The sequence below is a fragment of the Chelon labrosus genome (assembly GCF_963514085.1).
Source record: "Chelon labrosus genome assembly, chromosome: 13".
Taxonomy (NCBI): domain Eukaryota; kingdom Metazoa; phylum Chordata; class Actinopteri; order Mugiliformes; family Mugilidae; genus Chelon; species Chelon labrosus.
Window position 1 is genome coordinate 1,224,328 of NC_140346.1, and position 26,650 is coordinate 1,250,977.

At 38.3% G+C, this 26,650-nt stretch overlaps 1 protein-coding gene across 1 annotated transcript in view; it reads left to right on the forward strand.

The window, feature by feature from the left end:
- The window catches only part of nlk2 (nemo-like kinase, type 2), a 45,612-nt gene extending 24,397 nt beyond the window's left edge, over positions 1 to 21,215 (forward strand). The window contains exons 3-11 of the mRNA XM_084558755.1: positions 4 to 59; positions 11,339 to 11,445; positions 12,875 to 12,960; positions 13,533 to 13,742; positions 14,213 to 14,314; positions 18,515 to 18,601; positions 19,461 to 19,659; positions 20,378 to 20,471; positions 21,024 to 21,215. Of these exons, the coding sequence (XP_084414881.1) occupies positions 4 to 59; positions 11,339 to 11,445; positions 12,875 to 12,960; positions 13,533 to 13,742; positions 14,213 to 14,314; positions 18,515 to 18,601; positions 19,461 to 19,659; positions 20,378 to 20,471; positions 21,024 to 21,078 (996 nt within the window). The 3' untranslated portion in view covers positions 21,079 to 21,215. The remainder of the gene's footprint in view (positions 1 to 3; positions 60 to 11,338; positions 11,446 to 12,874; positions 12,961 to 13,532; positions 13,743 to 14,212; positions 14,315 to 18,514; positions 18,602 to 19,460; positions 19,660 to 20,377; positions 20,472 to 21,023) is intronic.
- The last annotated feature ends 5,435 nt before the right edge of the window (positions 21,216 to 26,650 follow it).

Genomic DNA, 26,650 nt, shown 5'->3' on the forward strand with positions numbered 1-26,650 from the left:
CAGGTTCTCTCTGCTCTGGACATACTACAACCTCCACATATTGACTACTTTGAAGAAATGTATCCTTTATCACTGATTGATTCAAAGTTTGATTAGGAAATTCCTGTATGTAACCCAACAGATCACATGGGATGAAAGAACCTTGTGCAGTATATGTGTCAAGGTGGAAAGGGAAGGTTCCGGGGTATCCTTGAAGGGTGGAGGTCAAAGAGGTTTTTATTGTCATTTCAACCATATATTACAGGTGCAGTACATAGTGACATGAGACGACATTCATCCAAGACTGTGGAGCTACATGTAGACATAGGACTAAGTACAGTACAAGAGACTGAGCATAAAGTGCACATGTGCAAGCTTATGCACAACACTGCAAGCAGTAGGAACACTTGAAGACAAAAATATTCTCAGAAAAAATATTCTACAAAATCAAACTTCAACAAAATGTTGTTACAGAAAATACCCTTCATAAAGCAAAATAAGCATACATAAAGTCAAAACTATTTAACATGCATTTACATAACCTCCCTGCCACATTTTTAAACATCACACTTTCTTACACTGTCTCTATGATTGCAAACAAAACAAAATAACAAAATTTGCAAGTATCACACATCTAAAACAGTAAATCTATAAATATATACGTAAAAACATGTTAACAGTGTTAAGTGGCTTTGATTGTACTCGTGACATAGATGAAGAAATCATTTATTTCTGAGATGCACATCTGAGTCAGTGAAAGTAAAACCACAGCATAACTAGAGCCTGACATTAAGGTTTAACCTCATTTTAGATGCAAGAAACTACAGTATTTATTTAATTTTTGTTTCCAAGTAAACAAGATTAAACTCTCTACCAGTAGGTTGACAAATGATACTTATAGATGATAGATGACTAAATGTCTTATTTCTGACTAAAAACATCAGCAGATTTTCACACAAGTCCTAAAAGTAGACACAGAGAACCAATACAAACAAAGAAAGCAAAAATATTACATTGTATTTGTTTATTCAGGAAAATATTACATATCTGTGAGTTGAAAAAGTAAGAGCAACTTTCGGGTTACAAGTTAATTTCAAGGTCCCAAGTCTATCTGGTCAGAAGTGTTTCCAATCAATGTAGTGAGAAAGAAAAAAAAAACACCTACGTGACCCTCCAGAGGACAAGCAGTTACAGGAAATGAAATAATGAATGTGAGGTGCAAAAGTAAATACACCTTGGGGGCCTGACATGGCACTGGTGCGATGCAGACCAGAAATATCGCAGCTCCCAACAGGTGGAATTTCAATCACTCAAAAAAGACCAATGAGCCTATATTCCAATTCTAAGATAGTTGTGTAATATTTATTTAACAACTGGAAACCGTAGCATTATATCTCAAGTGCTTTTCATTGTCTAGTTCAGGGAAAACTAACAAGCCAAATAAGTAGCAGCATGCTACATCAGCTTCTTCTACCCAATCGGCTCATGGTAATGACGAAGAGTTAACAGCAACTGTGCTTCATGAGACACTACAGACCAGATATCTTCATAGCAGATATCTGTGATATATATCTGTCGAGTTTTGCCTTGTACTGGTCAATTTCTATCTATTTAAAGTGCGCAGTAAACTCTGATGGCCTGAAATCAGCGCTGGCACCATTAACTTTTCCTCAGAGTTTTCCTGCCATTTTGGCGGTGTCAACAAAAAAAGTCATGTGACGCCCAGAGCTCTATGCAATCCAGTCTGCAGTCAAGGGACTTCAAGCAGGTATTGCTGCTGTTAGGTTGGTGATGCCATGGCTGAAATGGAAGTTACGATGGTGGCTCTCAAAGGTGAGATTCAAGCACTGCAAAATAAATGTGAAAATTTGGAAAATAGATCAAGGAGGAACAGCTTAAGGATAATTGGCATTGCCGAAGGAGAGGACCCACAGCCTTCATATCCAACCTCCTGAAAGATCTCGTTGTTGCACCACTTGTTGACCGTACCCATCGATTAGCCCTATCCAAACCGAGGCAGGGGCAATCACCCAGGCTGTTCACCCTGAGGGTCCACTACTTCCACATTAAGGAACAGATTCTTCGCCTGGCCCTGGAGAAAAGGAGTCTACTATACAAAGGGCAAGCCATGCACATCTTCGGAGGCTTAACAGCTGGTGAGGCAAGGAGAAGGGCTGCGTTCAACAATATGAGGAAGGCGCTTCACAGTATCACTGGTGCCCGGTTTGGCTTCAGGCATCCTGCTACATTCAGAGTCATTCTACCAGGCGGAGATGAGCACCAATTTACAGACTATGTCAAATCAGTCTTGTCTTCGGAAACTCAGGAGCTAGAATAGATATCGGCTTGTGATGGACTTCTGGCGATATTTCACATTAACTCTCCATCTCTCATCTTTTCCCCTTTAAATGGCTATAGGTGAATGACTAAGATATGGTTCATATTCATATTATTAGGCTATTGTTTAAACATTGAATTTGTAAGTTTATAGGATAAATGTTAGACCTTTTCCTAGTTTCATAACGGATGTATCTGTTTGGGCACTGTGGTCTTACAGTCATTATTCTCATAACACCTGAAAGGTTCCTCCTGTTTGAAGTTTGAATTGCTGTGATTAAGCAGCTTAAGCTAGTGCTAATGTTGGGCTATAGAGTGGGTTTTCACCCATGTTGGGGGAGTGTTTGGGTGGGTGGGAAGAAATGGGTAAATGTGAGTACTTTGTGTGTTTTGTATCTGCGTGTTCTTTTATTCTATTAGTGTGTTGTGGCCGCAATTACTGAATTACTGAAACTGAATGTCCTCTCTGGTAATATGGGAGCCTACATAAATTTTGCTAGCTGGAATGTTAAAGGGCTAGGGAAACATAGTAAGCTCAATAAAGTGTTAGCACATTTGGATAGCGTACATGAACAAATTGCATTTATCCAGGAAACTCACTTGTCTCTCTCAGATCATACAAAACTGAGAAGGAGGTGGGTTTTTCAGATTTTCCATTCTCTTTTCAAAAACAGAGCCAGGGAGACAGCTATCATCATGCATAGAAATATTACGTTTACTGCCTCAGATGGGATATGTTATTGTAACTGGAACTTTATTCAGCACTCCAGTTGTGCTGGCCAATGTCTTTGTACCTATTATGATGATGACGTTTTTTTGTTAGATATCTGTCTTCTATTCCTAATCTTGATTCTCACCATTTGATAATTGGAGGAGATTTTAACACATGCCTCAATCCCCTGTTGATCAGATCATCTCAGAGACTAAGAACTATATCTGCAAAAGTTAGAAACAATTTTCTCAGAAATTACGCGGTTACAGACGTATTGTGCTCTCTTAGGCCTCTTTCAGGGAACACGAAGTGGGTTAACAATTTAAAGCTGTTCTGCAGCATGAAGGTTGAATCAGCCTTGAAAGCTGGTGCTACTAATTCCTAAAGGTGCTCCAACTTTTCTTGTTTTCTTACAACCCCCTCTGTCTGCATAAAAGCAGTGTTGGAACACACTGTGGTACCAGACCCTCATGAGCATCAGGTGAACAGTACTGTACTGCAGAGAGTAGTGTGTTGCTACAAAAATGGTGAGAAAAAGGCAATTAACAATGGAAGAGAGACAGACCATCATAACACTTAAAATGTAGGTCTTTCCTACAGGGAAATTGCAAAGAAAGTCAAGGTGTCAGTGAGTACAGTTTTCTTCACCATCAAAAGGCACTCAGGAACTGGAGGAAACTCTGACAGGAAGAGGTCTGGCAGGCCCAAAGCCACAACTGAATCAGAGGACAAGCTTCTGAGAGTTAACAGCTTGTGTGATAGGCGGCTCACAGGACAACAGCTTCAAGCACAGCTTAATAGTGGTCGTAGTAAGCAAGTCTCAGTTTCCACTGTGAAGAAAAGACTTCGAGCTGCAGATTTGACAGGACGAGTTGCAGCAAGAAAGCCATTGCTGAGACTGAAGACTCAGAGACTAAAACAAAGAGGCTTGCCTGGGTCATGAAACACCGCCATTGGACTACTGAAGACTGGAAGAAGGTATTATGGACTGATGAATCAAAATTTCAAATCTTTGGTTCATCACGCAGGATCTTTGTACGCCGTCGAGTAGGCGAGAGGATGGTTCTACAGTGTGTGACATCAACTGTCAATCATGGAGGAGGAAGTGTGATGGTCTGGGGCTGTTTTGCTGGATCCAGGGTCGTGACTTGTACAGAGTGAGAGGCACGCTGAACCAAAATGGCTACCACAGCATTCTGCAGCGCCATGCAATACCCTCTGGTATGCGCCTAGTTGGTCAGAGGTTCATCCTACAGCAAGATAATGATCCAAAACACAAGTTCAAGCTATGCCAGAACTACCTCAGGAAAAAAGAACAAGATGGTAAGCTTGAAAACATGGAGTGGCCAGCACAGTCTCCAGACTTAAACGTTTAGAATACATTTTGGTCTATAAATTGATTCCATGATTTATTTTTCAACTCAAATTGCTTATTTGTTCTATGCTTTCATTTCAGAGTGCAATGAGACACTAAACTGAATAATTTTCAGTAAAATGCTGGAAAAAGTGTGGTGTTCTAAAACTTTTGACCGGTAGTATATTCTCAAGAAACATCTGCCATTGGTGAAAGATTGCATATACAATACAGTCGTCATCTCAGATCATTCGTCACTTTCCCTTAAACTGAAACTTCATGATATCCCCATAACACATCCACGTTGGAGATTTAATACAACTATGCTTTCGGATGAGGGTATGGTTACTTTTATTGCCACTAATATAGACATCTACGTAAAACAAATTCCACTTCAGATGTGTCCCAGAGCACAGCCTGGGAAGCCTTCAAAGCTTATATGAGGGATCAGTTGATAGCTATGTCATATGGAAAGAAGCAACGCGAATCGTTTTACTTGTAAAGTTTCTGAAACTGATGACCAAATAGCCAGTAAGGACACATTTGCCTCTTTAGACATTGAAAAAATGCTGCTTAAATCCAGACACTGTCATTATGAGTTTGATGAGAAGGCACATAGACTTCTGGCTCACCAACTCAGTCTTCTGCTTGTAATGTCATTCCCGACATTAGGACACAATATTTTAGAAATAAATAATGAATTCGAAATTATTATATCTCTCTATATACCTCTGAACAAAACTGCACCCCCTTTGACTTGGAGCAGTTTTTTGCACAGATCATTCTCCCCCAGGTTGACCAAACCATAGTGCAGTCTCTAGACATGCACCTATCTCCTGATGTGGTGGCAAAGGCTATATGTGCTCTACAGACTAACAAAAGTCCTGGCCCTGACGTGTTTCCAGTGGAACTTATTGTCCTGTGTCTCTTCTTCCAGTAAACTTTAAGATTTTGGCTATGGTACGTGTTGAATCTTTACTTCCACATATTATTTCTCCAGACCAAACTGGATTATTCATTCATTCATTCATCATCTGTAACCGCTTGTTCCTGTTAAGGGTTGTGGGGTCTATTGGAGGCAATCCCTGCTGTCTAAACTGACTCTTCAATATAATTTACCACCTTTCAAAATCCGCTACACCTGAAATTGTAGTTTCATTAGATGCTGAAAAGGCATTTGACTGGGTGGAGTGGAGATATTTGTTTCATACCAGTCATACCACGGGAAAATGGTACACGACAGGGCTGTTCTTTGTTCATTCAGTCATTCATCTTCTGTAACCGCTTGTCCTATGAAGGGTCATGTAGGGTTAAGGCGGGGTACACCCTGGCAGGGCTAACACAGAGAGACAGACAACCATTCACACTCACATGCACACCTACATACAGATTTAGAATCCCCAGTTAACCTAACAAGCATGTCTTTGGATGGTGGGAGGAAGCTGGAGTACCCGGAGAGAACCCACGCAGACACAGGGAGAACATGCAAACTCCACACAGAAAGGTCCCAGTCAGCCCATGGATTCGAACATGGAACCTTCTTGCTGTGAGGCATCAGTGCCACTGCGCTGCCTGGCTGTTCTTTGTTGGCCCTGTTATTTGCAGTTGCAATTGAGCTTTTAGCTTTGGCATTGCGCCAAACAACTCAATTGACTGAGATTTTTCTGGTCTTGCCCTAAATTAGGCAACTACTGGATATCTATATTTGACATTATGTCAGGCTTTCTGGGACGGCCAACATCACCACGCCCTTTAATTGGGTTACTTCTGACCAGTTGGGTCTAACTAGGGAAGAGTGTAACAGTATTTAGATCCTCACACTTCTCGCAAGACGGCTGATTCTGGTCAAGTGGAAGGACTGCAAGCCCCCAACATTTACACATTGGGTCAAAGATACATTTTACTTTCTCAAACTTGAAAAGAAAAAAATATATATATATTCTTTGAAAGGATCAGCAAAACATTATAATAAAATATGGGTACCTTTCCTTGAGTAAGCTGAGGCAGTCAAGACAGTGATTGACCATAATGCCATAACAGATTGACGACTCGTGGTCACCCCCTTTCCCTTTATGTAGTAGTTTTTTTTCTTGTGGGTCTTATCTTTTTAGAGTTTGACTGTGTGTGTAAGTTACTCTAAATATTGTGTTCCAGGAATACTCATGATGTAATGTCCATGTCAAAGTGAAATTTTAATTTCACTTTGACAAAGAACTGAAAAAAAGTAAGTGCACCTCTAGGATTACAAACATATATCAAGGCCAAATTAGAGTTCATCTGTTCAGAAGTGTTTCAGTTAATGTAATGAGACTCAGGTGTTCAGTGTAACATTTTGGTTAAAAAAAAATAAAAATCTGAGATTTTTCACAGCCTGATCTCACAACGCGTATTTGTGGGAGTGTATAATACCATAGACGAAGAGGACCTCAGAAAAAGAGTTGAACAACAACAACGGTTATTAATTTGGAAATGGTTACAAAACCATCTTCATCGAGTTTGGATCCACTGCTCCACAGTCAGACAAATTGTGAGTAGTTTTAAATGGAAGAAATTTAAAACGACTGATAACCCACAGGAGTGGTTTGCCAACAATGGTCCTGTCAGACTCCTGTCATATTTAATAAGTCAGATATTTTCTTGTTTTCTCTCCATATTCAGAATATTTATGTCAAGACTGGTTTATTAATTCAGTAGTCTCTGACTAAGAGTGAAGGTTAAACTAAGTTTGCAGGAATATTCTATTTTTGTGTAGTTCAGGAGTGGGAGCTGATGCATATTAATCATCTCACTCTGATACAGTGGATATAAAAATTCTACGTGCCCCTCTTAAATGGTAGGATTTTGTGAAAAATAAGACCACAATCAATAATTTCAGAACTTTTTCCAACTTTAATGTGACCTGTAACCTGTACAACTCAATTGAAAAAAAATAAAAAAATAAAAAAATGAAATATTTTAGGAGGGAAGTAAAAAAAACTAAAATAATGTTTTTGTATAAATGTGCACACCCTTGAACTACTACTTTGTTGAAGCAGCTTTTTATTATTTTTTTTTACAACACTCAGTATTTTGAGGTATGGGTCTGTCAGCATGGCACATAATGACTATGCAGCATTTGCCCACTCTTCTTTGCGAAAACACTCCAAATCCATTAGATTGTGGATCTCCTGTGCACAGCCCTCTTCAGGTCACCCCACAGATTTTCAATCGGATTCATGTCTGGACTCTGGCTGGGCCGTTCCAAATTTCATCTTCTTTTGGTGAAGCCATTACTTTGTTGATTTGGAAGTGGAAATTGAAACTGTTCATAATTCCCTCCATCTTGACTAAGGCCCCAATTCCAGCTGAAGAAAAATGCCCCCAACGCCTGATGCTGCCACCACCATGCTTCACTGGGTATTGTGTTCTTTGGTGATGTAATACCTTTTGGACGTTGGTCTTATTTTTCTAGATCACAAAAAACCTGCCATTTCAATGAGCATTTTTATATCCACTAGATATGTTTAGTTTTTTTTTCTCTTATTGTATTTAATCAGATGGTAGTTGTAATAGGTCCAATAAAATATTCACAGAAAACAAGTCAGACTTGAGTTTATTTGTAAGTTGCAATTCTCTTTACAGTAAAGTGGAAACATGATTACTTTTTGCAAGTGTCAGGTGTAAAATGGATGAAATAGTGTGATTATGTGATGATGTGGGTTCTAGTTGTAATGAATAGGATTGTTCATGGTCCGCATGGCCTTAGGGTAGAAGCTCCTATTCAGCTTTTTCAGTCCTGGTCATGATGGCACAGAGCCTCAAGGGTAGCCACTTGAAAACACTGTGTGGTGAGTGTCTTTGATAATCTGCTGTACCCTGGCCCTGCTTCACCTGGTGTAGATGTCCTGCAGGTTGGATAGTGCAGATCCAGTAATGTGTTCTGTGTTTTAGTCGTTGTTGTTAGATATCATTGTCAGTCAAATTTCACCGTGGTGAAGTGTGGGACTGTACAGTCATGCATGTAGAGAGAGTAGAGCAGGGGACTCAAAACACAGCCTTAGGGGCCACCAGTGTTGAGAGTGATAGCTTATCAGTCTTTAAAAGCACTTCATTACCCCTGATGTTTTTTACGGTAAGCACATTTTTAGTGAATGCCTTTTTGATGTAGTTGTTGTCCATGTTGGAGTGTCACTTTAGAACAATGGTTCTCAGCCTTTTTGGGCCAATGTCCCCCTGTCTATTATCCCTCATTATGTAAAAAGTAGGGTCATCCATAAATATTTATGTACAGTATATATATATTTCTTTTTGAGTCTTACTCCATTGATCCATTGATAGAGTTGGGACTTTGAAATTAACTTGTAATCCTAAAGGTGCACTTACTTTTGCAACTCACAGGTATGTAATATTTTCCTGAATAAACAAATAGAGTATAATATTTATGTTTAATTCCTACAAGTCCTACATTCAGGACTTGTATAAAAATCTGCACTTTATCACAAACAGCCAAACAGCATTCTTCTTATTTTTTTCTTCAAATGAACAACGGCAAAAGAAAAAATGGTAAATGGTTTGCATTTATATAGCGCTTTTCTACCTGTTGGTACTCAAAGTGCTTTACAGTCACAATGTCTCATTTACCTACACACAAGCTCAAGCACATTTACGCACCAGTTCCTTGCACTCACAGCAACTCAGCGTTCAGTGTCTTGTTCAACAACATTTTGGCACGTTGTCCATGTACCAGGATCGAACTATTAACCCTCTGGTTTGTGGAAAACCCGCTCTACATACTGATTCACAGCAAAGAGAGTTTCCTCGGAAATAAGATTAATTACTTTGAGTCAGTGTTAGCTTTGTGCTTCATGGTTCTCTGCCAGTCTCTGACAGTTTTAATGTGCCTGTGGGCGTTACAAGACTGATTGTGGTATTTAATGCACAAGGAGGACCTATCTAAAGGCTTGCTCAATATGTTGTTGTAAAAGCAAGAAAAAATCTGGTCTTCTCCTATAGAAATGGGTAATGCTGAGCATTTCGTATGGAAAGTAACCTTTGTAGTATATTAGATGAACATGCTCCGGATAGTGATATGGAATGTATCTTGGGCTTCTTGGAAAGTGGATGCCCAGTGCCCACTGGATGTGTGCTTTTTGTCTGCTGGATTGCAGCAAGCTTTCACGTTTTGCAGCATTTTGACATGCAAAATCATGATTTTTACACCGAAATTTACCAAATTAAATTCAAGTTAAGAATTCTCACTGTTTTTTGCACTGTTACTTTTTCATCTTTTAATATACTTTTACTTTAAGACTACAGTACAGTCAACTGTAATACAAATAAGCTTCTTCTGTTACACTACTTAACTTCCAATGTTTTGTAACCATGTTGTCTACTAAACATTTGTAAATTGAGCACTGTTTCAACCACACAAAAATGCAACTTAATGCAACACAAAAACAAGTCTGTTAACAGCATAATACAGTAACTATAATAGAACAAATATATCAAAATGAATTTTGCACTGAAGCATGATGTAGATGTATGATGATGTTACTATCATTATATACCTCTCGATCAAATAAAGGTAATTAGAAATGCGGGACTACCTGAAATGATGGCCTGTTACCTTCTGCAGTTGGAATAGTAATAATTAAAAAAAAAAATACTCCATTCACTACATACATACAGTTACAACTATATAAGAACTAACAAACTTAGATACATTCCACGAGTTATTTCTTTGCTTTGGAGATATTTTATGCTTTGGGCTCCACTAAAACAAAACAAAAATCACAGAAACTGTGACTGTGTAAGATAACACAGGCTGAGTGGGAGTTAATATCTTCAGCAGATAGAAGAGAAAAACAAATATGCTGGGGTGCTCTCTACAGAGGCACAGCTTTTCAACAGGCAAAGCAGGCAGCTGCTTTGGGCCCTTTGCCAGTGGCGGGCAGTAGCAGGTAGAAATTAAACTACAGAAGAGGCAGTGTGTTGTTTTTAAGGGGCACCCCAGGTGCACTGTGGTTTGGGCTGCTCACCTGCCTTGATTAAGGGGATCTACTTCTGTGCAAGGCATTACGACCTGTTGTTCATTACAACTGAGGAGACACTCTCAGCTACTGCCTATAGCACCTGGTTTAACTACTTAGTTAAGAATGACAGTGCCCTGTTCAAAATGAAAATACGTCATCCCTCTGAGAGTGAACAAATAAAGTCTTAATGCCACTACAGCAGTGGCAATATGCTAAGTTTTCAGTAAGAGACCTCTCTATGGGGGCTCCACCTGACACAACTCTGCACTCTCACATGATATGTTGTGTTCATGACTCTTTTTTTTTGTTTGTTCAAGGTTTTTTTATTATTATTATATGAAGGACAATCGGTTTTAACATTGTATGACAGTAATACAACATGAATGAGAAACGTATACAATATAATAAAATACAGAATCCTTTTCCCAAGCCCAAACCATCCCCAATCCCACACCCCCCACCCCCCAAGATAGGTCTTACATGGCGCACATACAGAAACGCACAAACATTAACTGAGAAACCAAATTAAGTGAACATTCAAAAATTATATATAATAAAAATAAAACAAAAAAATAAATAAATAAGTAATAATACAATAAAACAACAAAGAGGGGATCTGTTCATGACTCTTTTAAAGTAGCTATGACAACGGTGCCCATTTCAAAATGAAAAGGAGTTATCCTAGTGGGAATGACACTTAAATACTGCAATAATCCAACCCGTCCCATGGAGTTCCCATGGGAACCCATTTGCTTATATGTGTAGTTATTAGTATTAGTGTTATGTGGCAAGCTGGTAGAACTGGAGTAATGATGATACTTAGGCTTAAAATAAATTATAACTTTAGCACACAAAGACTGTCTCTAGTAGTTTGCCTCTAGATTTGCTGTTTGTGCTCTTGATTTTTTCGTTTGTTTGTTTGAACCTTAATTTCCGGTTGGTCAGCTATGTGGTGACTGAACTGATGCAAAGTGACCTTCATAAGATCATCGTTTCACCACAGCCTCTGAGCTCTGACCACGCCAAAGTTTTTCTTTATCAGATTTTACGAGGTAAGGTTCTGTTTACTTTCAGATTATCATGCCATTATTGGTCCATTTATTCAAATTCAGCATGGCCATACTTCTTTTCCTTCAAAAAAGTCAGAGGAAAGGACAGCTCACAACTGTATAAAAACACGCTGCAATAAAAGGGCAACTTTTTGTCCTGTTTGGCTCCCAGTAGGATGAATTATTATTTTTAACTTGTACTCAGCATGCTGGGTATGCAGGTCTAATGAAGTTACAGTATATACACTGTACAGAGCACATCGTGCAGTGTTTTTGTCATTTGAAATCTTATTGTTTTTTATCAAAACTGGTTCCTTCCACAAAAGTAGTGCAGCAATGGTTTGGCAGATTTCCTGAAACAAGGTCAGTGAAGTCTGTCTTTTAATGTTATTTACAATGAAACCTGCCCCTGAGTAGGTTTGCTGTTGCAGATGTGTTGCTATGAAGAACTGAGAAATCCATCATCACACCAAATGGTCAACAGCTAAACTATTAATTACGGAGGACAGGCATTAAACCAACCAATAAACAGCCTAGAGGCCAAGAGCATTGCCTAGATGACTATCATGCCATCATTGTAACAGAAAAAAGCGCTTTGAAGCTTGAGGCTTGGAATTAAGGTTTTAAGGCTTGCAATAATGTTTTGTACAGATTTTTTATTTTTTTTTTGAAAACTTTATTTTGTATTTAAATTTTCCTTCTTCACAGATTCAGCACTGTTTTCCCAGTGTGTCTCCCAGAATTTGTTTTCCTCATTTGAAACCTTACAAATGGGCATCTGCAAACTGCAATGCATCTGGAACTTGAGGCTCAAAATGCTAAAACCTTATTCTGAAATGTTGCCTAATGTACATTTATACTCAAATTGCGCTGTTGTTTCAATGCTTCACACACAACTTTTCAGATATTTTTACCACAGAGTTTGCAGTTACTGTCTTACAGATTCCTTTTATGTTTGAAAAAAAATACTCGGATCCAGGAGGCAGAGATATTTGTTTACGACTTTGGGGAAATTTTCAGGGTAGATCAATTTGATAGACTGGTGCACGAGGTGCACGCTTTAATAATAATAACAATAAAGATAACAAAAATCTGAGCAAATACAATTAGGTTCCAACAATGTTGGTGCTAACTAAAACATCAATTCAGTTCAACTTACTTCTATTGATATAACGTCAATTAAAATCGTTCTATAAATTGGCTTTAATGGATCAAAGAGTGAGGTTGGACAAAAGAGAAGGACAGAAGATTGCAGCAGAAGAGAGCATATAAATTCATATATGCAAATGGTTAAAGCATACATGCAGCATCTAAACACCCGTAAAAAACCCCTGTGCAAGATCTTTCACTCATTCTGTTTGCATGGGGGACATCCTGACTCCTATGTAATATTCTCTTGTTGTCTTTCCTCCTCAAACATCACCATCCTCAGGATTAAAATACCTTCATTCTGCTGGAATTCTACACCGTGACATCAAACCTGGCAACCTCCTGGTCAACAGCAACTGTGTGCTCAAGGTATGTGGAACAGGCTGTGTGTGGCAAGAATTTTTCATGTCAACTGAATGGGTTATCAATGAAAGTCAAAATCCACAGTCAACTTGAGGACCATCATTGTAACGAAAGTTTTTGTTAAGTCTGTCTAACGATGCTGCAGTTATTGAAAAATATCACAATCCTATTGTTGTTGCTTTTTTGAGTGTCTGTGAAAGTGTCACTCTAGATATATCAGCAGTGGATGTTTTTATGTTAAGCGGAGAAACAAACACTTTTATGTAGTAAGAAAAAAAAATATTTGATTAAAGATTAAAACAGAAGTGTCTGACTCCGGCTTCCTCCCACCATCCAAAGACATGCTCATTAGGTTAATTGGTGATTCTAAATTGGCCGTAGGTGTGAGTGTGAATGGTTGTCCGTTTCTCTGTGTTGGCCCTGCGATGGGCTGGCGACCTGTCCAGGGTGTACCCCCGCCTCTCGCCCGATGACAGCTGGGATAGGCTCCAGCAGACCCCCGCGACCCTTAACAGGAATAAGCGGGTACAGAAGATGAATGAATGAATGACAGCAGTGTCTGAATAACTTTCTTTCAGATCTGTGATTTTGGCCTGGCTCGTGTAGAGGAGTCAGATGAATCACGACACATGACTCAGGAAGTGGTAACACAGTACTACCGAGCTCCAGAGATCCTCATGGGTAGCCGCCACTACTCCAACTCTATCGATATCTGGTCAGTGGGCTGCATATTTGCTGAGCTACTGGGTCGACGTATCCTCTTCCAAGCACAAAGTCCCATTCAGCAGGTACCTCCTTCTCTCTTAACCCTTTATAGGGCACTCATTGAAATACTTTGAAATTCAAAATTTCAAGCCTAGAGTGTTATTGTAAGGCATTTTTTACTTTTGCAAAGTTTTTTCTAAAAATTCAATTTTCATGTAGAAAATCAACGTCAGTAAAGTTACCATGGTTCCTTCTCCCTAAGCAGTAAACAAATAACATGTATTTAGACCATTTGAACATAAGTGCTGATTCAGGCACTTGTCAACATTCACATTATCACATTAGGCCACTTCTTCAAGCGTTCATGCAGTGGTGGACTGGAGATGATATAAACAACAAAATGTATGGCCACCCACGTAGCTGCTGTCCTGTGGTATACTGATGTAGAGAAAAGCAAATGCTTATGCTCTTTAAGATAAACAGTCCTGTTAGTCATGACAAGCTGAAACAAATTTTACAGTTTGTTGTTTGTGATATCTGTGCCTGTGTGTAGCTGGATTTAATCACTGACCTGTTGGGGACTCCTTCTATGGAAGCGATGAGGACAGCATGTGAAGGTGCTCGTGCTCATATTCTCAGAGGACCTCACAAACAGGTAACTACTCTGGTCAATGGGCTGTTTTTGCGGAAAGCTCTTTACTCTGGCTTTCTGTAAAAGACTGTTGTTTTCTGATTTGAATAAGAAAAAAAAAATTACATTTTAAAATGGGTATATGTGTATATAACAAAAACCAAAGCACCACACTTGTGTTTCAGAAAAATTGGTGAAGCAAATTATTGGAGTCTTGATTCATCCTTTCAGGCACCGTGGGCTGTTGATCTCATATAGCCCACGGTCTATATCACTGATCTGAGATCAGGTTGATCTCAGATCTCATATATTTGTCTATTTGCAACCCTGGAACACATACTGTAACAGTAACAAACCATTTTTGAAGAGGAATCAATAGATAATGTATTTTGATTAAGACAAGAACTACTACTACTATGATTGATATTACTAGGGGTCCATGCAAATGAAGTTCCAGGATCCCTATTGATTTTGTTGCGATTTTTAGGGGTCCATGCAACGACGTTGCAGGATCCCTACTGATTTTGTTGCGATTTTTCTTCTTCTTCTTATGATTTATCTTATTCTGCATAGCTAAAGTGTCTGCCCAGGACAAACTGCAAAGGCGAAAGGCATCAAACCTGGTAAATTGGTAGAAGTCGTAGCATGTCACTTTGCCAAGGTGTCAATACACATGCTTGCAGCTAGGTGGCGCTATAATAAGCCAATTTACGTTTTGCCTCATATCTCGAGAACCGTGTGCCCTAGAAACAATTTTTTTCTCCCTCTGATTCCTTATATAGCCCTGGTTCAAATGGACTGGACCACGCCCATTTCCATTTCCATGTTAGAAAAAATTGCACCTCAAAGCAAAATCAATTCCTCCTAGCCTGTTCATCCAATTCTCACCAAACTTGCCATGTATCATTTATGGACAAAGATAATGAAAAGTTCTCAATCGAACTTTAGCAGGGTTATTAATTACGAAGTTAATGGCTAATTAATTTCTACGGCGTGCAACAGTATAACTCAAAAGCTAATATTTTGTGAAGTATATACCCAAACTTAATCAAACTTAATATCACTGATAATAATATGATTCTGTACGAGCACGCCAACTTTTGTGACCCTTGGTCTCTAGGGGGCGCTACAAAAGCAACATTTCAGTATTTCAAAAACTGCAATAGCTAACTTCATGAAATTTGGCATACACAATCTGTAACATATTGTGTAGACGGCCATCAAGTTGCATGACATTATATATACAGGGGGCGCTACATATGACACGCAAATATTTTATATGGCTTTAAGGCCTATAGCTTTTGAAATATTCACCCAATCCTTATGAAACTTAGCGACCGTCATTATAATATGCTTGCGTACAATCATGCCAAGTTTCGTGAAATTCGGGCAGTAGGGGCCAATACAAACTGCTTGAAATTTGACAACAGTGATCTGTGGATGACTTCTTACAAGCCCACCAAGTTTCGTGCAATACGGTCTATAGGGTGCGCTACTGGTGGCTTATGCCTTTGTGTCCTGCTCGGGGACGTCTTCGCCACTATTATTATTGTTGTTGTTGTTCTCTTAATTTCCCAAATTCTTACAAAGACTTTCATTAAAAAAAGAGATGATGCACTCCCAGCACTCCCAAATTAGTGAATATTGTTCAAAAAACAATGATATTTCTCAATTTCAACATGTTTCTTTGACATAAGTCAAAGACTTAAGTGCTTTACAGTCACAATGTCACATTTACCCACTCGTTCACAAGAGCACATATTAGTCATTCACATACCAGTGCACGGCACTGTGTTGTTTCTTGCCCAAGGACACTTATGTGGTCCATATCGAACTGCTAACCCTCTGGTTTGTGGGCAATCCGCTCCACCTGTCGAACCACAGCCACCCCCCCAGAACCAAAATCTCTGGGACATTCATGAAAGTTCATGAAAACATGGCAACGATACACTGAGGCCAAAAGGAATTGCTTTCTTAGGTACCTGTACTACACAAAGCCCTGCAGCTTACTCTTGGTCTCCAACTGTCTGTCAGCTTCAGGCACCAGTGCAAATGGCAACCTGTCCAGTAGCACTTTCTTGTGTGCTTTTTACCTTACTTGTCTTCTTTTGCTTTTTATACTTTTTTATTCCTTACATTTGTTAGCCATTATGTAGTGCAAGCAATGAGAAAGGCCAGTCTCGGCGGTAGTCTCGTTTAATCGAGAGATCAGCTTTTCATGCGCCGGCACCGGTCATACACCCCAATTACCTGAGGAGGTGAGAAGGCCATGCCGGTGCCAAGATGAAGGCCATGCGTTCAGCTAAGCAATGGAAATACAAACCCATCATTCCATTGGTGGTTATGAAGGTTATGGATAACTCACTGACCAACAAGACAAATGAACTGTCTGGACTAGTGAAGAATGAGGATCTGCAAGGAGTGTTGTCTGCATTTAGCATCCCAGATGCAAATGGGGATCTGCCTGGCTTCACTACAGTCAGAGCAGACAGGGACACCAAAGCAGATGGGAAAAGAAAAGGGGGACCTCACACCGTTTATTAACACCACATGGTGTAACCCAAGGCATGTGACAGTGAAGACACCCATCTTCTGCTGTGACATCATACTTTTAGCTATGAGTAAAATCATCATCCCTGTCCACAAGAAGTCTCACCCGAAGGAGATGAATGACATCAGACTGATCGCCCTAACTTGGAGTATCGTGAATAACATGAAGCAGCTACTGCTACACCACCTTGGACCCCAGGTCTGACACACACTCAGATCACACAGATCAATACTGCTAAAACTAAGGAGATGATGGTGGACTGAGACCAAGGCTTCTCTTGCAGCCTGTAATAATCAAAAGAGAGTGTATAAAAGTACCTGGTTTACAGCTGGATCACAAACTGGACTGTTCAACAATCAGATTTGTCTCTATTTCCTAAAGAGGCTAAGGTCCTTTAACATCTGCCAGAAGTTGCTGATCAGACTGTCATAGCCAGTGTCTTCATCTGTGCTGTGTTGTGGGGAGGCAGCATTAACAAGCCTGGCACTTCGCGGCTGGGCAAGCTGATAAGCAAAGCTGGATGGGGGCAGAGTTAGAGCCCCTGACACCTGTAGAAAGAACTTTGAACAAACTCAGGTCAATCATGATCAACATCCACCACCCTCTACATGGCATCATAATCAGACATGAGAAGCAAATTCTGTGACAGGCAGCTGTTTTGCCCTGCTGTTCTAAGAGGTTGAAAAATGTTCCCTCGGGCCATACAGCTCTAAAACACCTCTATGTGAAGACAGAACTTGATTGTTTGCCAAATCTGTTGCCAAAATCTTGACTGTGTAACTATGATATATTTTATACAGAATTTATATATCTGTGTAACTTGGTATGGTAATGGTAAATCTTAACTTACCTTAAGTAGTCCAAAATCTCATATTGAAAAACCCAGTCAAATGCGCAAATGTAGTGATTACTATAGTTTTTGCTTTGTTGTCAGTGCCCATTTATATTTTAACTGTTAGTGTTTTAGACCAATAATCTGCCACAAAAACTGATGAGAACAGCATAAGCAGTGCCTGTGGCAGAAAAAAGTTACTGGCCGAGCATTAAAACTTTATGGCCTGGTCCTGACTATCGATCTTTTTTTTTTTTCTGACTTTTTAATGCAGATCCATTTTGATTAATTTAATATTCTGTACTTTCCTTTAATATTGTGAAATATTGTGCTGTATATTTAACAATGACACTATTCATTTTTTATGTTTACAGTATAATAATTAAAAAGTTGTGGTAAACAAAAAAGCTTCAAGCAGTGAGACTACATCAGTTTCTATTCAGTATACACTATAGGAGACCCAAAACCATCGAGGAAGAGAACTTGTACAAATATGACAAAACTAATTTGATTGTGGCCTATTTTCTACAATTCAGTGGCTCATGCTGGGTCTAAAAAACTGCAGCTTGCATTCATAGATGAATGGTATCTCCTCAATAAACTATTCTTCAATGCTCATTGGACACATTCTACAAAGTAGATGAAGCGGTTTCATTTGCATAAATGTGGTGGCTCCAGGTGGCTTATGGTGGTCTCTTTGCTGCCACACTCATTGTTACTTTCATTAAAGATAATGTCTGGAAATGCCTGAGAAAGATGTCACATATTATTTGCCAAACGTGAGATATACCAAAAGCTAAAATAAACAAAGGAAGATTGTTTATGTTGCTTTTTTCTGCAGCCATCCCTTCCAGTTCTGTACACACTGTCTAGCCAAGCAACTCATGAAGCAGTCCATCTCCTCTGCAGGATGCTGGTGTTTGATCCGGTGAGTCATTCTGCTTCTGCAATATGTTGTATTAATGAATGAAACACATTTATTGATTCACTTCAGTATGATTAAGAATTTGTATTGTACAAGTATGCAGTCTGCTATAACTGTGTGTCTGGAAGTATCGAGCGTGGTCATAGAAGTTCTCAAAAGAAGCCATGCATGACTGAGAATCTTTATTTTAAGCCCTTGACTTTAGTGTGTTTTGGTGACCAGCTAAAACTACAAAAATTGTGTCAGTGTCTAAAAATGTACGGTGTGAACAATATAAAAACTGCATTCAGCAATGACATATTGATAATAATCAACTGATAATCAATTATTTACTGGGGTGCTCTTTGAGAACCAGAGAACATAAATAAGCATTAAAGTGCTGACTGGAATGCTGCCAGCCATCAGACTTTGATGATGTGATCCAGGATAATATCAGCAAAAATTCTTGCCAGTGTCTATCACTGACTTCATACAAACTTGGTTGGCACATTGGCAAAATATCTTTGGCTTAGCTGTCTGAAGGAAACTCCATATTTTCCCCAAAATACCTGGTCATGTCACTTCATACATCAATTGATCTTATAAGATACAACATCTGATAGAATTCAGATTTCTTATTCAGATTTGACAACTGATATGCAGGGGTGGAGCGAAAAGATTACAGCATATACGCATGTGCTCAGTTCATTCACTCAGAGCCAACAAAAACGTTTATCTTAAGGTGTTTACCTAAAGATAAATGTCTCATTGCTGTAAAACATTTCTTAGATTATTTTTTTCTCATGTATCTTTACGACAAGGTGACTATAAAAAAGTAGTTGAAGGTTTACTTCAACATCTAACTTGTGCATGTGGTCTCCAGTCAAAGAGGATATCAGCCAAGGATGCCCTGGCTCACCCTTATTTGGATGAGGGTCGACTGCGCTACCACACATGCATGTGCAAATGCTGCTACACCACATCCTCTGGCCGTGTTTACACCAGTGACTTTGAGCCTGTCACTAATCCCAAGTTTGATGATGGCTTTGAGAAGAATCTGAGCTCTGTCAGACAGGTCAAAGGTGAGTTTGTCTGCTGTTGGCCTTCCTATTTGCAGTATTAAGATACATTTTGATATGTAAAAAATATTTAAAAAGAGCAATAGCTGTGTCTTGTGATTGTTTTAAGCAGTAAGAAAATAGAAAATGGAGGTTTACCTGAATACTGATAGCTATTTGTGTACCTTGTGATATCTAAGACATTCCACCTCTGAACTTCATGTATGAGCTCTCCTTCACTCACAGAATGTTTGGTTTAGTTGCTTGAAATGTTCGTATTTCATTTGTTGGTGCATCATTATACTTGCATGCTACCACTGCCAGCTGTTGAGCAAGTAACAGGAAACCAGCAGCTCTATTCATGTGTCATTATGTACTGTTCATGCATGATATAAACTAAATGGGGAGCCACTTGAAAAACATTGCTCCATAGTGTTAACAGTGGTCAGAAACACGGTTTGCCTTTAATTCTCAATAGGTTAATTAACCTGTAAACACAATTAACTGCTGGGGCTAGTACAGGGCTGACTGTGGGAGAAGTGGAATTGAACTGGAGACACTAAGAGTTAGACTTGAGTTAAAAATCAGAAGACTGGTTCCTCCCTGTCTGACAAAGGACATAAGGCATCTTGAAAGAGCAGTCATTGTAGTGATGGGAATCATCAAAACAGAAGAATGGGACTCAAAGATATGTTTCATCTAAACAAGTGAAATGTAAAACAACATTTTGTTTCCTTCACAGAGATTATTCACCAGTTTATTTTGGAACAACAAAAGGGGAGTCGAATACCACTCTGCATTAACCCTCAATCAGCTGCTTTCAAAAGCTTTATCAGGTAGGGCACCCTTTAATTCACATGATTATAAGACTCTATGAACTAAAAATTGTTTATTGATGACAACATAACAGCAGAGTTGTAAATAGGTGTATTTGTTTTGCATTTTACATTACTGTTTGATATAGTTTGGCTAGCAGTTTTCCTGCTTTCAGTGTTTGTGCTAGGTTTGACTTGTCACAGGTAGGATAAATAACTGTACTCATGGCTCACGTCCCCTAAATTTCTGAGTACGTCATGAAGTCATGAATCAGCATGCACAATAGATCAAGCTCCCCTAAGTGAATTGCTCATCTCAGCTGTGCTTTTCCTGCTGTGACATGTCTGAATATCTGCTGTTAACAAGGTCTATGGTACATTTTCTAACTGCAACATCTCATAAAACCTTTGGGTCATTCCGTTGCAGTAACCGAATTTGCTGAGAAAAAAAAAAGGCAAATGTTCAGACTTTACCTTACTGTTATGTTAAACATTTAGTAACAAAAGGTATTTGAGCAAATAAATACATGACTAGCCAATATTAACTTCATTCACTTGTTGACTTATGAACAGCTCAACAGTGGCTCAACCTTCTGAAATGCCTCCATCTCCTCTGGTGTGGGAATAGCTGTTGCTGTGTGGCATCATGTTTCCCAATGGACAAGCTGCTAAACTTGGAACAAGAAAGCATCTCAACGTTGTTTTCTATTATCTGCGTAGCATTCCACTGGATAGCAGGATTCCCAGTTTTGCTGTGAAATGAAAAACAAAATGAAAGAAAATCCACTGGGATTTTGTGGCGTGTATTAGAGGTTTGGTGTGAAAATTAAAAATGAAATGAAAATGAACCAAATGAATATGTTTGAAACTAATCATTCTGGGCACTTGCAGTCAGATGAGCTCCAGCACGTACTGCACGTATAATGAAGTCCATTTGTTTCGTTATATACAGTATAAACACATTTATTTGACAATTTCTTCTACCCCATACAATGAAGCTACTCTGCATAATTATGCCCACCTTCACCTCTGGAGTGGTGGTAGGCACAACAATTTTATAACTGAAAGTTCCCTGTATTGTATTTATGGTGTCAGGCACAACTTTGTAAAAAAACTGTTGATACAGGCATGTCACTCTGTGTCACTCCCTCTCTTTATTTGTGCTCATATAAGTCTAAAATTGCCAAAGATCAGTAGCCTCATGTATAAATGGCACATAAACCAAGAAACAAACATGAACAATATGGTTGTGTGGTTTGGATTAGTAATATATTTAATTTTAATTTCTTTATTTAATCTTAAATTGACAGGTCAGTGGTCATTGATCAGTTTAAAAATGTCTACAATTGAGCAAGAGTTAAGTTTGGTTTACAGCTCATGTTGGCATGACAAGTTAACAATGAATATCTGTTACTTTTACTGAAAACACTAATACAGTAAAAGGAGAAGATGTCTGAGTATGTGGCGTGTAAGAGACAGACAGAGGGAGAATTTTTCTGTGCTTGTCCGGCCACTGAGAGACATAAACGATAAAGTGCATCTCAAAAAAATTCTCCTTCCATATGGCTCTTACACACCTTCTACCTAAAAATGAGAAGAAAAAAAATCCCTTGCAGTGTTATTTAAAACAGGATTTGAAAAAGTGTGACTGAGTTGCATTTACTGCGCATTAACGTGAGTTAACTATGGAAATTGTGCAATTAATCAAGATGAAATATCTTAATTTATTATTTTTATGTTCCAGATGGCCTCACTTGACTTCCCCTTGGCTCATTCACACTGCCTTTTCGTTCTCACTGCAAAATTGCATGTGTATCTTTGCTGTCATAACATTAACTTACCATTCCCTAATTCTTATCTCAAAAAGGTGGAGGTTAAGAATTTTTTTATTTATTATTATTTTTTTTTATCAGATCTGATATTCCACTATGGAGCACTTCAGTGTTACAGTACCAAACTATCAATAAACTATCTATTACAAGTTTAGAGCCCCTAGTGGCCAAAATGGATAAACTCCATTTTAAGCAGTAGCAAGAGTATATTAATGTTGTCTGTAAGTTTTATTGCATACTTTGAATACTTCTTTCCTTCGCTCTAACCATAAAATTAGCTTTATTGTATGGAACTACTTCTGGCTAGTTTTGTTTGTGCCTTATGTCAGCATCAACATTATTATAGCAGCAAGTCCCATACCCACTTTAGTTCTTATATGTCATTTCTTTTCTTCATTTCACAGTTTGTCATTTTTCCGTGCAAGTATCCTTCCATGTAGAATGCACATCCAGTCAGTTCGCACTCTGCAAAACTTATACACCTTCAACATGGCATTTATTTTAATTTTTTTTGTCAGGGCCAGACATAATAGAGACAAGTTAATTAATAAATAACATACGTCCAATAATGTAAAAATAAACAGTTTGTGTTTTACATAGTCTTACACTCCACATGGCATTAGGACAGATGTATGCATGTGCGGTACATGCTATTTTGCACAGGATTTCAGTGATGGATGGATACAAATTTCGATACATGACGTCCCAGAATTGTAATAAAGATCAGTGCATCCCTATTTGGAAACCTTCTTAGTGAAATGAAAAACAATTAACCTTTTATTAAACTGGCAATAAGTTCAAGAAAGGGTTTGGACTAAAAGCCTTGCTTCCAAAATAGACAACACAACTCGAGTGTCTTCAGAAAGTGTAGCAATTGACTGTAATGTTGAAGGGGAAAAGGAGCAGAAGAGGAAATGCTACAATACTTCTACTGCCCCCTCCAACACTTGTACTACTCGCTTAATTAATGACAAACTGTTAAATGGTCCTGTAAGCCTGTTTTTTTTCTTCATGAAGGAATGTGTGTTTTCTACTTGTGTGCCTGCTTGAACAATTAATTATTTGCATACTCACCAAAAAAAACAAGCAAATTTACCCTAGAGTGAAGAAATGTTTTTTTTTTTTGGAGAAAATGAATGTTGAAACTGCACTGCAATGAAAAATTTGAGTGTTCTCTGTGAGCTTTGCTTGACCCCCTCTCTGTACATAGCACCTACATGAAGTTGAACCATGACATCTACAGTCTCCTAGTCATCCTAGTGATATAATTCTCCTCAGTTTGGGTCTTACTTTTGTAAATCTGGCCATCCTTTCTGTTGCTTTGAGTCGGGCAGGCTATAACTGTTGAATGTTATTCCTCTTTTTCAATCTACATTGACTGTTTTAAAATAGCATTTATGGAGCGACCTCACAAGTGACTATGCCATTGGGACCTACTCTTTTGCTGTCTTCACTTTTCAAATAAGTAATTGAGGCACCATTCAGAACTGGCATTAACATGTGATCCAGTCACAAGGCGACAGCTTTGAGTAACTGTGTTCACACCAAGCATCAAAATGCTAGGTGTGAACACATGCGTCTTAAGTGACCATCTATGAACCCATAACTGTTTCATTCTCTATAGACAAATACAGTAATACATAGTCATTTGGGGGAAGTAGAACATTGTGCAAACAGTTGCTGTCCCAAAACAATGGATTGTTATCTACAGCTGCTTTAGAACCATGAACAGAGTTGTTAATATGAGAAAATGTAAAACACATGTCTTGTCGAAGTGTCACAAGCTGCCCAGAGCACCTCCTAATGTGGTCTGAGTGATCAGATCTCAAATGTATCTTTGGTGTTGACTCCTCTTACTCTCTTGACCCCTTAACGCCTAGTGTTGCGAATTCGCAACGCACTGTTTCCGCTCAGACTGCAGCCAAAATAAGCAAAAACACAAATAATTCATTTCTTTATATAATTGAAAAATCAATTCAGGCGTTAAGGAGTTATACTGCCCATTTGTGATCAGATCACCCGGGACACGTGTTACCAGGTCTGAGTAGGGCCTAACTTAATGGGATTAGACTGGTGGTTTGCTTCAAAGCTATCTGGTATCTGACTGCAACACATTTAAACCCTTAGCCTACCCACAGGAATAAACAGAAAGCAAATAAATATATTCAAAATTGCAAATAAAATAGAAAGGGAGCAAGTAAGTTATAGAATTTGTTGATCTACCATCTTCTTAAAAAATATGAAATGATTCCAGTGATGGAACAGCAGCTCTAAATGAGACACAACAGAAACTGTTCGGATAGTCATCCATCAATGCTTCTTTAGACACTGTAATGAATGTACATAGCTCTTGGTTTTTCACGTCTTAAACAAAGGATCCAGTTATAGTTCAATGTTTTGTCGTTTTTGACTATATCTAATAAATGTTTGGTATCTTGGGCAAGTCAGCAACAGAAGGATCAAAGTCCGTTCAAATCCAAAATATATGACTTCGAACTAATACAAATAATATACTGATTTTAATCACACTGGTATGTTTAGACAAGGTGAGATGGAGTAGACTGTCAATTATTTTGCCAACACTCATCTGATGAGTTTTCCTCCACACTTCTTTTGAAGAGATGGTAGCTTTTTGGTTCAGTAAGTTTTAAAGACAAGGCTCCGGCTGTTGTGTGTTATCACATAAGAGCGATGATGGGCAACACTATGAGAATCAGAACCAGATTTAAAAAAAAATCCTTAAAACACTGTAGTCCTTTAGAATCACAGAAGACAAGAGTGACATGCAGCTTACTGCAGGCATGATTCATTCTTCCCTTGCAGCCTTCCTATGTAATAAGAGGTCTGTTCTGCATGTTTTTCTTCAGAAAAGGACGACGATGAACTAATATCAAAATCAAAAGAAAACAAACCAACGCAGAGAAGCAGTCAAACCAGCCAAACCAGCAATATCACTCTTTTATTAATTATTTGCTCTAACCACTTGAATATATATCACTGTATTATAGATCTCTTTCTTCATGGATCACATTCATACAGCTCACCATAGAAGGGAAACAAGTAGCATAGGAATGACTTAAATGAAGACATGGCCTTGTCTATATGGGGTTTTCCAAACAAAAACTATTAAAAAAAAAAAAAAAAGAGTGTTCCCCTGTTCCACCTCATATATGTTCAGTGTCTCCACAAGAAAGAAACTTTGAAGTAAAATATTTAATATATTTTGAGAATTATTTTCTACTCCTGTTCTTGTGGTCATGGATTTTTCTCACACCTCAAAGTATGATTATGTACATATTTTAAATAGAGTAGCGAATTTACAGGGCAACCTAAAAAAAACACTGTATAGAAATTGTATTAGCTTGCACACTTTGAAGGCTGTGAAGTTAGTTTTATTTTTAAAACTTGCGTAAAAATGTATATATTTTCTTGATTTTTACCCTGGAACTAGGATGTGTACAGGACAACAAATCCTGTAAAGATTCACTGAATTTACAGTCGTTTTAACTGTAACTTGTGTGTACAGCAGAGTTGTAGATATATCTAATGAGAATCTGTTTTTGTTTTTGTTAGGTAATTCAACACACTAACACTGTGTAAATGTATGTTCTCTCACCACGTTGGACTCTACCTCTTGAGCTCAATGACTTGGCTTTGTTTACCTCCACATATTATGTCATATTTATATAACTATATATATATATATATATATATATAACTATATATATATATATATAACTATATATATATATATAAGCCTCAATGATTGAGTTTATTGTTAAGATGATTATAATACATCAATGTGGAGGGGACTATTCTGTCCTGCTGTGTTTAATTATTACCATTTTTATTTAAGTTTTAATATTAATTTACAAAAGATTCTTCTTTATTTGGGCTCATCTTGTATTTATTTGAATAGCTCTGCAATTTCTATATTGATTTAAGACTAATCCAACTATTAAAAAAGGAGAGTTGGTGCATATTAGTTGCCACATCGAATATAGTGTTAATTTGTTAATTCGCTGTTTATTGTGTTTATTCACATGTTGATTATTCTTAATACAGGCCTGTAAGTACAATAAAAAGCTTATCTGCTTATTAGCCTCTGTACCTTTTCTTTGGGTTGGTGGGGTTTGATGAGGCTCATAGTTTGATATCTGTAAATCGCCCAATGATTTATACGAGATGATGTGTTATTATACCATAAGTATTTAACGAGGACTCTTCTGTTAAAGGAGCTGAGTGTATGTTGTAAAACAAATAGGAATTTCTTGAGGAACACAGGCACACAGTACAAAATATATGATGATTTAGGTAAAAGACATTGACAGGTAAAAAACATGAATTAGTTAATGCATCCAGAAGCAG